At 40.6% G+C, this 15,547-nt stretch overlaps 1 protein-coding gene across 1 annotated transcript in view; it reads left to right on the top strand.

The window, feature by feature from the left end:
* zfhx4 (zinc finger homeobox 4) overlaps positions 1 to 15,547 on the top strand; it is a 73,393-nt gene that overhangs the window by 46,030 nt on the left and 11,816 nt on the right. The window contains exon 5 of the mRNA XM_084102180.1: positions 12,005 to 12,121. Coding sequence (XP_083958306.1) covers positions 12,005 to 12,121 — 117 coding nt within the window. The remainder of the gene's footprint in view (positions 1 to 12,004; positions 12,122 to 15,547) is intronic.

Genomic DNA, 15,547 nt, shown 5'->3' with positions numbered 1-15,547 from the left:
ATTCACTTTGGAGAGCGCTCGTCATAGTAAATGTACACATCAGGGCCTTGCCTTCTTGTCACTTTAATTGCTTCTGGAGGTTCTTAATAGGCCAATCTTCATCAGCCCAGGCCATGTTATGAATAACTTGGGCATCGGAGGACTTCATGCTTAATAAAATGGACCCAATTTATAAAAATGGAGTGCATTGTTTACAAAGCACACACAAGAAATCTCCACTTTACGGTTATCCATTAGAGAAAGACAAAAATGGGCTGGGTATCGTCAGTTGTCATGATAACATTATTCCTATACTAGTGAATCACCAATATTAAAATTCTGGCCAATACAATAAGCCTGTCATTGTTTTAATGTCATTGACGATAACTGATAAATAGCCAATATTAAAATCCATTGCTATTGTCTAAATATGTTTAAAAAATAAATGGAATTAGATAAATGCATTTTTGAAAGTGAATTTAGGCAGCACTTTTGTATGAAAAGTATGAAAAATATTTTGAGATTTGCTTTTAACATAATTAAGTTTAAAATTAAGGAAATCTCAATCTAAAATACGGGAAATGAGCATGCACAATTAAATATCCAATAGCTTACAATTTTACTAAATAAAAAAAAAAAATACTGATATATTGTGTATCCCTAACATAAACTATGATTACAATTTTAATGTATGTTGTATTATGTATATGTACTACAGCAGAGCTTGTGGTACAGCTGAAAGTACATTGCAACTGAATGTATTTTACTGCCGGGTGTATACTACCACCTAGTGTGTATTACAGCCGAATGTGCTATATACCGTTACTATAGTATATACTACACCTCTAATTTCTCTCTAGCCTCACTTATTCCCCTCCCCGCTGCCAAAACCAGCAGCGTACAGAGGGAAATTTGAGTGCGCTATGAGATTAAAGGCTGAAATCAGGGCCTTGTGAGCAATCATCAATTCCCAAGAACATTCTTTCATCTTCCATTCTTCCACCCTAATGCTAACGGTTTCATGTCACAACATTGTTGTTGCTTTTATCATCCTATAATAACGCTCCTGCAAAAAAAACGTGAGGGAGATTGGAAGAATAAGAGGCTAAGAGAGGCCTGTTCTTTCTCTGCCATCACTGTAAATTTACACAAGGCCCTTTTGCTGTCACTGGAGCAGTTCCTTTTATATTAGCGGTCTTGTCTTTAGCCTGGACTTAAACCCAGAAATATTCCACCAAGACATTTATAGATATTGTTCCGTTTTCCATAATGAAATCAAGCATTGTTTCCTGCCTTGTTATTTTCCATGTTATTTTGAGCCTAATAGCCACAGCGGGTGCGAGCGTGGTGTCTCTGATTCGTTCGTTGGGGACAAAATGGCGACCTGGTAGGCTCGCAAATCCCCGTCTTCCATCAGCCTGCTTGTCCGTCAGCAGGGCATCAACGGCACCAAACTGCAACCCATCTCCCGGCCCATCAGCAGGTCTCACACGCCAGTGAATCCGAGCCTTTTGTTCCCACTTGGGCTGATAGGAATGAGGAGGTAGACCACGGAAAAGCAGAGCAATTTTCTGCTATTTAAGCTTGGAGAGATGGTGCTCCTTGGGAATCGTGTGTGTGTGTGTGTGTGTGTGCAGAGGCGTTTGGAGAGGAAGGGAGTTTGTTTGGAGTCACTGGATAAGATTTTTTAGATTTAGGCATGCATGGAATTGGGGGTGAGATAATCGAGGATGTGAAATTGAAACCTGTCGGCTAGCAATAGCCGTCCTTTACTTCAACACCACACACACATCTCAAACCCGTCTGCCTTTTCAGTTATATGTGACTGTCAATAAAAAGCACTTTATAACATCCACACAACTTTTTCAGTCTTTCTACTTCAAAATTAATTATGTGTTAGTTGCCATTTCTTAAATTATTTGTGAAATCTATTAGCAATTTCTGATTGAAAATTGTTTCTACTCCAGTTTTTCCCCCCCAGTGTAGTAGAGGGTTTGTCCAGCTTCTCAGTTCACAATATTATACAACCTATTCTAGGTTAGTGCACACTATATAGTCTTTTTGAGAGGAAAATTTAAAGACAAACTGATGTTTGGTTAATTGGCAATGGCAGAGTTAATTACCTTTAAAAAATGAGAGGAAAAGACAAACATATGCTGTGCCTTCTTCCCTGTAGCTATGTCAACAAAGCCGCTAAAAGAAGCCCTTATGAAGTATGTCATGTTGTATTATTTTAATTACTGCATGTCAGTGTAATTTTGCTTAAACATGGTTTTTCTTCTTCTTTTACCCCAGGTTATAATTTGTTGTATGGGTGCTCATTATTAATCTAATTTATTTTCTCGTCAAGCAAGCCATGTGACGACCGACTTCCTGCCTCAAATGACAATTGCAAACAGTAGCCTCCTTTTAAAGGTATAATCACCCATCTCTTCTAATTAGGAGAAGAATGTGCACTAGATACAAAGGGCTCTGTGAGGATGCAGCCCCGAGCAAGCGATAACTACCGTGCCTCGCCGCAGCCTGATCTGGGATCGTCTTTAGGGAGGCGGTATCTGACATTAGATTAAGGGAGGTTATTTGTGGAGGGGGAGTTACTCAGGTTACATTCCTTTAAGGGAAGTGGCTGGCACCCTGTCTTCATTTCACAGGCTGGTAAAGTGAGCAAGGCCCTCTCGTATTATTCACCGGGGCAGGCTGATCGAAGCTCGGCTCGATAGCACTAAACCAGCTCATGCTCCGAAGATTTGTCTTACAAAACCTTGAAAACTGCTCTGAACATCCATACATTGATTTTTGTTGGCGGGGATCTCCGGGGCTTTCATGTAGAGGCAGGATCCATGCAGGGATGAGGAGAGGGCTTCCCCCTTCGCCAGAGTGTGCCGGCAGAGCTGGGGGATTCCGTTTCAATAACCCGGCCGAAGGAATTAGAAACACACAGGGCTGCTAGAGCCGCAGCTCACTGTTATGCTAAAGCCTCTAAAACACACTTTAACACCCCTACGTGCACTTTTATATCTAAATATACTATATAGAGTGCAACTACTCAAGTAGGTTGCGAGATTGAGGAGCAAAAGAAAAAAACCCAACAAATTGTGCTGTATACCTGAATTTGGACATGCAAGGCCACGTTTCCACTTCCTGTTAACATCTAAGCAGATTTGTTTTCTTTTGGAAGTCTTTTTCCACCTCAGAGTAAAAACAATGTGGCTTAATGTCTCACAATAAGACTTTCTACCTCACAATATGTCTTAATCTCATAATTGTGACTTTGTATATCACAATTGTGACATATCTCAGTTAAACTGTATATCTTAATCTGTCTTAATATATCACAGTTTGAATTTATATATCTCAATTTAACTTTATATCCTTCAATTTAAATGTAAATCTCACAATCTGGTTTATTATTTCACAATCTCAGTGTCACTTTCGATATCACAATGCCCTAATATTTCACAATTGTGACTCTTTTTTCTCAAATTGCAACCTTATATCTCACTTTTGCACTTATGCATATATCTAAAAAAAAAGTTGTTTTGACTTTATTATTTCTCATTTTAAACTTTATCTCACAATTACCTGTACCTTTTTTATTTTTTTAATCTGAGGTGGAAACAGGCTTCCATAATTTCCTTCATTCTCCCTTGTTCTCTCTCTCTCTCTTTGTCTCGTTCTCCCTCTCCTTCACTACTAATTCCTGTGCCTTTGATGTGATAAGGAAGTGTTAAATCAAAGTGAGGCCTAATTACATATCTTGGGACTGGCTGGTTGTAAAGCATTGTTCATACTGTTAGAAAGATGGGCGAGAGCGTGTGTAAAGGGAGGGCTCCACGTGTGTGTGTGCGTCTCTGGCTGGCAGCTGCCAGCATGCGTGCCACCTGCTATACATCTCTCCATTAGCATAATCACTCTCCGGCAAATGGCAATAATAGTGTCATGCACCTCTGTGTAATTGCCACTGTCATAATATGTGCCTGATGATTGTGTTTCCTGACTCGACATGGAGGGAAGCAAAGATCTCTGGTGCCACATTCACACTGAAGTGCCTTTGATCTGAGGCCTAGGAAGGACATCCCTCTATTCGTCATTCGAAAGCACCTTGTCAGATGCAAATCAGAAGTAACCATGATGCATTGCTGCATTTCGTTAATATCATAGAAGGTTATGGGCTTTGATCACAGGGATTATTAGAACTGTAAACATGCACTCGTTGGTGTCAAATTTAAAAATATGTGTGCTTTATGCTCTATATAAGCATTACATTTTCCAAGCATACATTTGTTTGACACCGACACCAATGTTTTACATAATTCGCCCACTCACATTTTCCTTTTAAGGGACAGCCAAGGAAAGCAAATGAATAGCTAATGATCACATAGGCCAGGGGTGGTGAGGTCCGAGCATGAGTGACAGCCGCCGTAGCCATTGTGACGAACTCAGACCCTAATTGGACCGGAGTCTGCAGAAGAAGGAAAATGGAAGAATCTGGAAGGGAGGGACTGGGGGGTGAACTGCGCAAATAGCAGACAAGCCAAACAGGAATTCTAATGGATTGCATGCTCGGCTTGCTGACACCTCATTGCACCTAACATCGCTATATTTTGCAAGGGTAGCAAAAATTATGCATTTACTAAGATGACGCATACATGTATTTTTCTCTCAGACAGGGTGCGGGTTGTGGTTAGCCACCCCATTGTTTGATGTATGGCAATGAAATCGGACGGTTGGCGTAAGTGCGTGTTTGCGTAATAGAAATGGTAGTGCTGGTACCGTTTTCAACATTTTGTTTCTTTTTCATTATTCATATATCCTTTACCTTTTTGACATTCCGACATTCAAGGACGCAGGCCTTCGTCTTTGAATGTGGATGATAAATTCTGAGCAATCCCTCCCCTAATCGTTCAGAGCAGGAGGAAAACACACAGCCTTTTTAAAGCATCTGTGTCTTAAACTGTCATTGATTAAATGTTAACTGATATACTCCAGTTGGCAATCTTGTTAAAGCTTCCAGTAGCCAAGATAGACAGTTTAGAGTCCCGGCTGATCAATATTACAGATAAAGATTTCATCCATCAATGAGCTCCCAAAACAAAAGGTGTCTGTTACCTGATTAGGCCGGCTAGAAAGTCTCTCCCCCTCCGGACTGCCGACGCAGCACAAGGAGTTCTATTCGATCGGCTACAAACATGGAGCCCATGTAATTACAGCTCCAAACAGTTCCGCAGATAACATGCCTTTGACTTAGCTCCGGATAAAGGTTAATCTCCCTCTGTCTGTCCGGCGAGATGGGTTTGGGCTTTATATATTTATTTAAGTCCTCCGCTAAGGCCAGGGCCAGGGGCTGTTAGCGTGGTGCCTGGGAGAAAAGAGTTAGAACCTCCTGCATACCAATGCCAGCGCAAATGACTGAATCGATGGCGGAATGGCCACTGCTGTTTAAGAGTATCAATAAATGTTCCCTTATTTCCTCCTCAATGGCTAAGTGTTGTAGTTAAAAGTCCAACAGATGTCTTAATTGAAAGTTAATTTTAAATCAATGCAGAGAGTCATTTAAATATTGATCACGCTCTTTTGACTCAAATTGTACGCTGACCGTCCCCGCCCAACATAATTTGCCCATTGCTCCTTTAAAAAGAAACCAAAAACAACTTTGTTCAAACTGAATCAATAAGCCACAATTAGTATGTTGTGAAACTGCCATTGACACCTCCTAAAGGCCCACAGGCGATTTCATTGTCTTTTCTGGCACTGATACAGCATGTCCTTAATTACAAAGTATGTTTATGGTGTTTTAATTGTATTAGGTCACAGTAAAATCAAACAAAAGATCTCTCTAATGCAAGAACACATGACAAACTTCATGTTTGAATGCCCTCCTGTCCTTCCATTACAGGTTCAAGGCCATTAAAGAGACTTATGGGCCCCCGAAAGCAGGGCATCTGCTGTACTTCTGATTTTCTCTGTATCAGACAAATGAAGGCAAGAACGACAGGCGCTGGAAGGGGGAAAAAAATAGGGAGAGAGAGAACAGGGAACATTGTCAGAGGCCTCTGTCTATCAGGGTAATCTTATTTATTTAAAGCATATGTCTGCTGGTACTCCTTTGTCAGGGTCTATTAGGGGGCAGTGCAGCCCATATGACATTGTTTAGCAAGTAATGAAATGGACATTTTTTGCATGTTTTTATGGAGTTCGAAGAAGCGCACGGACTCATTCATTTTCCTCGCTGGATGCCATTTCCTAGCCATCGCCACAGATCGAGCTGCACAGCTATTGTCAGCCCCGTTTCCATTCAGAAATTTGACCGTGATTCTGTCTAATTAGATGTGGCCACTGAGGTCTTCTTTTCTGCCCTGCAAGAATTTGCAGAATGTTAACATGACCACTGTAACCCGTAAATTGGGTCAGTGTTTTGATCGATCATAATAACGTGCTTATGGAATTTGTTATTGTAGTCAGTTTTGGTACTTTCCAGTCCATGTTTTCCCCTTTCTTTTGAAGGATGATGCAGCTCTCTGTGTATATTTGACAAATATGCATGCACGCCAGACCACCTTTTCAGCTGTCTGTTTCTCCTCGCTTTGCGGTCGGGGTTTGGCTGAGGCTTTCTGGGTTTCCAGAGCAGACCTGCACAAGGGTGACAGATAGGTCTTATTTGTCTGATAGAGCTGAGCAAGAAAATAGATCTAGAGCTGGTTACTTCATTAGGTTCTCTCATTGATTGAACCTCCTGCTGAAGTGATGCTGCAGCCTCCTCTGATAACTGCTGGTAATAGAACAAAATGAATTCTTATCACAGAGATTGGAAAGGCCATTAACCCTGGCCCCCAGTGCTTTTCAGACGTCACAGACAGGAAGCCGTGCAGTGCGCTGAGGAAAAAAAAAACTCCATGCTCCGTCTGAGCCGAGGTCATGTTGGCGGCCGTGTGTGAAATTTCCAGCCCCTTTGGCTCCTGTGTAGATGAAACGGCTACCCGGGCAGATGTTTATAATCATGTCTTGAATAAATATTGGATGGAGTATAATAAAAAGGAGAGAGAGAAAGGAGCGAGGGGGGAGGGGGAGAACGGAACGAGGAGGAATCTTTTTATATTATTTTCGAATACTAAAGTAAGCCTGGCTGCAGTGCCTTCTTTCTCCGGATGCCTCAGGTGATCTGAATGGCACGGACACAAAAAGCCTTTTTGTGTACGATGCAGGTGTTTGGGGTTTGTCTGCGGAAACCTTTGAAGATGCTAGATTTAATGCTAGTTATTTGGAACCATTAATATCCCTTATGCGGGTGAGCGCAGGAACAGAAGTCTGCAGAAATGAGAGGAAAATTTGTGTTGGTGCAGCAAAAGAAAAAGCTTTAATCTTCATCATGTTTATTCATTTGATGGAGGTGATTAATGTTTTGAAGTGTATCATACATCACAGAAGAGCTAGTGGCATAGGAAAACTTCCTTGGATGAAAGTAACTGACAGCAACAAAAGACATTTTCTGATTGCTGATGCACAAGGTGTACTGCAGTAGAAGTGTGCTTGCCTTAGAGAAAGAGCAGCTTTCTTGTGTCTCCCAGCAGCAGCAGCAGCAGCAGAGCCGTGAAGGGAAACGGGCCCGCTCTCCACGTGGATGTTTAGTATTTTAGACATGGTACATTAACAGCATCTGGTTAAGATCTAAATGCTTGTTAAATACACTGAAATTTGGAAAAAGAAGGGAGCAAAAGAAGAAGAAGAGAGATTTGGGTAGGGTGGGGGGCGGTGGTGGGGGGGATCAACAAGTCAGTAAAGCTTATTATCCTGAAAGTATTACAACTGGCCCTTAACAAAGTAGTACAGGGTTTCGAGTTTCAAAGTTTCCTTTAAAATGGAGCGGCTCAAATGAAAACCATGGGGGGAAAGAATGTGACATCATGAAAACCCTGGGCAGCTCAGAGCCAACCTGTGGTGTGCTGGGAAATTAGTGTTCCTTACACCTCAACAAGAAGAGACAGTCCAGAAATCATAATTACAACCACATTGCATTTTCACAAATGCTGAGTTCAGTAAAATTATAAGAAATGACAATCATGCAAAGATTTAATATTATTATTGTTATTATTGATGATGATGATGATGATGATGATGATAACAATAGTTAGTTAGTCTTTTTATTAAATAAAAAATATAAGAAATGACAATCCTACAAAGAGCTATTATTGTTATTATTAATAATAGCTTAATAGTTTAAAATGAATAGTAGTTCATTGTATTATTGTTAAATTAACTATATAGTACAGTATGTGTTTGTTACTACTTATATTTTTACTGATTTCATTGTTTGCAAAAATGCAGTCTGGTTGTAATTTGTTTTAGATATTGTATTTTTAACAATTATACCATTTAGGATAGCCTAACTTCAATAAGTTCTTTGTTATTCTTTTTTAAGAACCATAAATAAACCGTCAGTCTAAGGTGAAGGTGGGGGACACATTTTAATGAGTCATTTTTTGGGGGTATCCACGGCTGTGTATGGTAGGTGTCTCTTTTACTGGCCGGATAATGACCGCACTGAGGTGTTATAGCCCCCCAGAGGAGAGAGAGTGCGAATCCTGCCCTCCACATCTGTCATTATGCTTTCTCTATACTGGACAGGCCTGGTGCTTTAATGAAAAGAAAGTGTCTGTCATCATATTTGTAAATTTCCATGGATGCCTCCTCTTTTGTTTCTTCTTCTTTTTTAATTTTTTTTTTTAGGTATGGTGGTTGTGCAAGGGGGACTGGTGTATTTTGATGAGGAAAAAACACAGGATTGCTTTAATTGTGACGCCTTTTTGACCCCGTTCTCCCTCCAGCGTGCCGATCAACCCACATCAGAGCAGGTCTCACGGGAGACTGGCGAACAGAGAACCGTCGGTGATGTGTGGTTGATGTGTTTGCGGGTTTTGCTTGAAAGGGATGGCGGGGGCAGTAAAAGTTGTCTATGGCTCTGCTGTTTGCGATTAAGTTTGATGGGCAGAGAGTCTGCCGAACCCCCCTTGCACCCCTTCAATGCTGCTGACACGCTGCCTCTGTAAAGCATTCAGATTACTCAAACTGTTGCCAGGGTCAGGCGCAGGGCAGACACCGCTATGATGTATAGGAAAGCATGTCTGGGAGTTTCTCTCGCTCTTGAAATGCAGACCAGAAAAACTGCAGAACACCCTGCTAAAAGATGAGGGAGAGAGAGAGAGAGAGAAAGAGAGAGAAGGACAGTGGAAGGAAAGAGAGAAAAAAATGCTGTCTGATGAGACCCAGATGATAGCAACCCATCCTTTTCTTCCCTTATTCCTTCTGTTACTACCTTCATAATTTGCCCTTTTCTTTTTCGTGACACTCCATGTTTTATTAATGCATTCCACGATCGCCTTAAAAATTTGATGCCCCCTCGAGGTAGAGACGCTCACTAGCACTTTGACACTTCATTTCCCAGCTAGGGGGACTGGGTCAGTAAATCTAGCCGACTGAAGAGAGCGCCTCACGCTTAGGACGTGGAGGAAGAGAGGGGGTGAGTGAAGGGGGAGGTGCCACAGCCTGGCCCCTGTACCCTTAGGGTGTGACATTGTGCTGTGGTGTTTGTGTAAGAGTGTGTGTGTGTGTGTGTGTGTGTGTGTGTGTGTGTGTGTGTGTGTGTTTGTGTGTCTCTTTTATTAACTGACCTGGAATCTGGTCATGATCACAGACATCCAGCTGGTCCTAACCCCCATCTGCCTATTGAGGCAATGCACTCTCTCTCTCTTTCCCTCTGATTAGCCCTCTGTCCTGACACTGGCTTAAGCTCAACACTACCTCTGTCCAGAGCCCCTTTGCCCCCTAATACCGCCTTCCCCCACAACACTCATCCCCAGTCCTGCTTCAACTGCCTCTGCGACAGGAAGGAAGTGAGGCACAGAGAGCGAGATACACGTTGTATGTTATGTACATACTGTATGCAATGAAATTTATACATTTGAAGTGTAGCCTACCAGTACTTTCATTTTAAAATATTTTTTAATAGTATTTTATTGACTATATTTTTAAACCCAGAAAGTCTTGATGTTTAACTGGCCTACACAGTTATGGCCTTATTAGCCTAACACAAGTAAAAAAAAGAAAACATAAAAATAAAAAAAACCCCACTGAAGACAAGTAGTCAGTGATAAAATAATTACAAACAATAGGATAAAAACTACAATAGAAAAAAAACACAAATGAAACAGACCTACCCTAAAAAAACTTCACTAATCAAACTAATCGGATACAAAACAGAACAAAGCAGGTTTATTAGGCTGCTGTCACTTTAAGAGCGGATGTACTAATCTAATATACTGATACACATGCGCTTTTTTATCAACCATTTACATTCACTTAAGACATAAACGACTCTTTATGAGGATACTTGCAAATGCGGACATTTTGACGTATAAGTGTGTGTATTTGACTGTTCAAGCCCAGTAAGGCACTAAAAAGAACTCTAGACACCAAATTCAGTACTCACGCGCTGTATGAGCAGTCCTCATTCACTGCTTATTGCGCTTGAACGGTTTAAAATCAATTGTTTTTAAACCACAAGGCTTAAAAATGCATTCATATGATAAACTTTCAAGACGGCACAGCACTGCGACATCAAGTAAGTGTACCCGTGATGGAGACAATAGGCCAAAATCTCTACTGGTTGACAAATATCTACCGGTAATCTTGTCTACCGGTATATCACCCACCCCTAATTACTATGCAGAAATGTGTATACAATTATATTTATTAATTATTATTAATATTTTAGTTTATATTCTATTTATTTTATATTTTTATTTTAAAATTCTGAATATGAATGGAAACAACACCACAGCTTTTTGTTTCCTTAAGCACAAACGCTGGAATTTATGCCATTTATTTTTGTATAAATGCGGCATGTACGTCTAAAGATACCCCCAGCTGTCTTACATACACACACACGGCACACACACACACACACAGACAGTGTCTTTGTTGCAGGATGTGTTAGAGCACACCGTCACCGCATGTGCGCCGAAATAGCAATTTTTGCAGCCGGCTGCCAGCAGTGACAGGAGATATTTCATCCTGTTGTCAGAATATTATTAATAAAACATCAGGACTAGAGTGCAGCACAATTTTTCCTTTCAATCACTCCCAGCATCTGCCATGAAAATTTCATGCTGTATATAATTTCCACTTAATGTATTGCACTTAAAACGTCGGTGCCAGCACTGTGTGGGGAGTTTTAAAGGGTTAATTATATCATGTATCTGCAGTCGGGGCCCCTCTGCTTACCAAACAATGACTTGAGTGATTGTATGCAAATATACCGATGACCTTTTTGCCTCCCCGTGGTCAATTTATATGGTTATTAAGGTTTTATAAAATGGATGAGCGCAGCACTTTGAACACCATTTTCCTGCCTCATGTTGTCCTAATTTATTTCATTTCTCGCGGGGTCTTCCAAAATATGTTTATTTCTCCCCCTCGCTCTCGCTTTCTGTCTCTCTCTCTCTTTCTTTCTTCCCCCGTCGTGTGTCGTGTGATGGAAGCTGCATGGGGTGGAGGGGGAAAGACAGGAGTGGTTATCTGGCATTACTCAGCCTGCTAAAAATTCATTAAAATGTGACATCAGCGCAGTGAGAGACAAATGCTCTCTGGATGAAAGGGAACAGTAGGCCTTTCAGGGATTAGAGGCGCACGGCCTCGACCTATCACCTAACAGCATAAACAGATTAATCCACTGGCAGTGCTGCAAAGATACACAGAATTATTAAACACGAGGGGGGGAGGCGGGGGTGGTTGAGCCTACGGAAAAATGTCCATGTAATCTGCCCAGTGCTAACAATCTGGAGAGGTGTGTGAAGAACATTCATATTTCAGTGTCCCAGGGTTAATGAAACCAGACGGATCCCCCGCACCAGTGTCTTGTGGTATATTTTGTCTATACACACACACACACACACACACACAGAGACGATTCAAAACCAGTCACTGTAACTGCTAGTGGGTAACCAAATGCCCTTCCTGTGTTCAATTGTAGAAGAACCAGGTGAAGACAGCGAGGAATCCCCACGAGCCTCCTCATTGGCCGCGGCCGAGGACAAAGACTCGAGCAAGAGGGACGCCATAGAAGGCAAGACAACAGAGAAGGACTCCAGTAAGACCTTTAGTTTTGGTCTCTCCCCCCCCCCCCCCCCCCCCGGTACCCTATCTTCAATGTCGCTTAGTCACTAACATACACTACTCCTACCTTTTTTGCTCTACTGTTCTCTTCCAATAGGGCTTTTCCTGCTAATAACAGCTGCATGTGTGTGTTGCATGTGAATGCTATCAGTAGCCTCCCGCTGACCCATTTTAATCATAGCCATCTGATGGCAGAGATGTGGATAAAGGCAAAGAATATTCCACAGTGACCACCGAGATTATTTTTTTTAATCAAATCAGTTTGTACGCTTGTAATTTTTAAGCGCCTTTCATTAATCTTTGCTGTTCTTGCGATTCCTCTGATGACATATTAATTTTGTATAAGCATAGGATTAGACAGTGCTCAAGTGTATAGTTTTGTAACCCTTTTTCCTTTTTTTAAAAAGAATTCAAGCAACGCACCACCTATTAGAGCTCATTGTCCTCGAACTGTAGATCTACACGTCTGACTGGTAGCACATTAGCAAAGGCAACAATCTTTACAAAACAGTGTTGTGTTGAGATCAGGAAACAGCCCCTGGAGCTAGCATCTGGCATCACTACCTAAGGCTCTGTTATATTTGATTTGCCAAATAAGAATTCATATGTGCTTTTTTATGTATGAGATGGAAATATATGGTCGAAATGAATATTACATTAGGCGTCTTTTCATGCACACCATACCTAGCTACATAATGTTGGGTTCAATGGAGCAGAGGAAATGCTGAAACAGGACAGAGCCTATTAGTTTAGCCAGTCGTTTATCTTTTATCCATATAGCCATGACAGGCTTGTCTGAGGCACTTCGTACTCAATGCATTTACATGACCTATTACATGCAGCGTCATTTAACGCTGCGGTTGAGATGCAGGTCCCATTTAAACTAGCGATCTCAAACCTTAATGGGACTATATGCTTGCAAACTTTTGCATTGCGACAATTTCTTTTCCTTTTTTTAAGGCTACAGTATTTAAATTGAAATTAGAAAATATCTGTCCTCAAATGGCTGTTGTTTTGATTTTTTTTTTAATCCATTACTTTGAGGAGCAGTCAGAATGGGTTTTAGGGGTTGCTCTGTTGAACCCATATGTTAAATGTTTTTTTGGTCTAAATGAATAAATCCCTAATGTTGGTTGGAATATAAAACACCAGGCTCCTGCATATTAAAGATTATATGTAGAGATATTCACAATATTCATCTTCATAGGCAGCATCTCTCAAAACAGCCCATTTACTTTTTCATTTTAATCCAGTGTCACTGTGGATTAATTATAATCCAAATTGCATTTTCCATGCAAATGTCTTAATCTGGATCAACTCCAGATTACTTTGTGCTCTGTTTAGATATAGTACTAGCATGGAAGGATGTCAGTGTGTTGGCTTTAGGGTAAAGATATAATTCAGCAAACACAAGCAAAGATGAAAATTAGCTGTCATTATTGCTAAGAACATTTTCTGCATACCTGCTGTAAATTAGCAGGGGAATTAAATATTGTTTTCAAATCAGATGCTTATGAAATTTAAAATAATGCAGCTGAATTAAATAAATGCTCATTTTCGAGCTGGAAACATGCAAATGCATGTGGTAAATATGCAGAATTGGATCTGTCTTGCATTTTATTTAATTTCTGTCTTTCTAGATATTAGATTAAAATAAATTAAAAGTATTTGCATATTTCATTGAAGCCTACAGCTATGATTTCTGTTGCTGACTTAAACAATTCAGAGAGTCCTGTAGGATTTGCCAAATATGACATCCGTCGGTTTACGCCTCGTCTGAAGTGCGATGGTAAAGCTGATGGACTCGGATGCATTTTTTTTTTTTTTTTTTTTTGCGAGAGCGATGAGAAAGCAGGGCTGCACTGTGCAAGCTGAGAATTTAGAGTGTGGTATTCAAATGTTATCTGCTGAACTGTAGGTCACACTAATGCGTAACCTTAACCTCTTGTCCTTGTAAATCACTAAAGTTCTCGGAGCGTCCCAGGGTCCTGCTTTATTTATTACCCTGTCACCTCAGCCAGACTGGCTGGACTGAAGACCAGTAAATTGAATAGTAAATTTATGACGCCTTTATCAAGCAAGACCTGTGTAATTGGCGTTTGCAGGGGAAAGAAATCTTGAAATAAAATAGCTTGTCTTACGAAAGCACAGTACTATTTTGCAAAGATTTCAAAGTGAGGGCGTACTACTCTAGTTTTTGTTCATGTAACATTTTATTCATGTTAGATGGTGCTATGAGATATGAATTTAAATTTAGAAAATTAACAGGACTTAAAATGGCCCTTCACTTAGAAGGGCCAATTTCTCTTCTTGTTTCTCTTCTTTAAACAGAGATCTTTAAAGAAGCCATGCATAGGTTGCATGATTTTAAAAATCCCATTGACAGTTGTAAATAAAGATGGGTGTCCTGTCTACGGCACTGGTCCCTGTAATGCAAACAGCTTGACTATCATAAATCACAGTTTGATTTATCTAATCAAGCTAGGTCCTGCTTCTCAAAGACATTTGTCATTCGGATGTGAAGGGGGGCTGTGGTGTCACAATTATTTTCTCTATTGCTTCATTGCACTGTGTGTGTGTCTGTAGACAAAGAAAAAGGGCATTCTCATTTAGTGTGAGGTACAGATTGCACAAAGAGCCTAGCCATTGAGTCCTGACACATTTCTACATAAAGTTATTATTAAATAATTATTAAATACATACATACACGTGTGTGTGTGTGTATAAAATCATCTTTAGAATATTTTAATCATTCATTTAGCTGACAGTTTAACAAAGCCTTATGCACAACAGAAATGGAGCATGTACTGTATTAAATGCTGCAATGGCTTTTCTTTCCTCATTGTCTCTCCCGGTTTAATTTCTGACAGCCTAGTGTGTCCATCTGCAATGCACTTTAAATGTTTATGAAAGCAGAGTGTTGATTAAGAAAATAAATCATATAGATGGATCCTCATGTAGAGCAGATTAGCCCCCAGACCATACATTTACATTCAATATGATGGCAATCAATGGAAGGGGCCTCATTGCATTGTGAAATGTGTTTGCACCCAGTTGTCCAGGAGTCACCTCCTCACCCGGGAAATAATTTAGTTGCAGATTGACTGGAAGATGGTGAAAATTGAAAGTTAAAATTAGAAATCCTTGTTATAAACAGAAGGGGGAGAAAAAAGCTCAGATGACGCGGTACAGCAATGAGATTGGGGAGACTAGCAAATGAGGTTTTCTGTTTGTTATGAAATGCATGTGACATATCCCCCCCCCCCCTCCCTCCCAACGCAGCAGGGATATCAAGCCCAGAGAGAGAAAAAAGATTACCTAGCTATTCGAGACTGCAGACCATACTCTTGATACTCTTGGAAATTTGTATTGCGCCCTTGTGGTTTTTCCCCTCCTCTTG

The sequence above is a fragment of the Abramis brama genome (genome assembly GCF_963993115.1).
Source record: "Abramis brama genome assembly, chromosome: 24".
Lineage (NCBI taxonomy): Eukaryota > Metazoa > Chordata > Actinopteri > Cypriniformes > Leuciscidae > Abramis > Abramis brama.
Note: the sequence above shows the minus strand (reverse complement) of the source record. Positions and strands in the feature narration are given on the sequence as shown.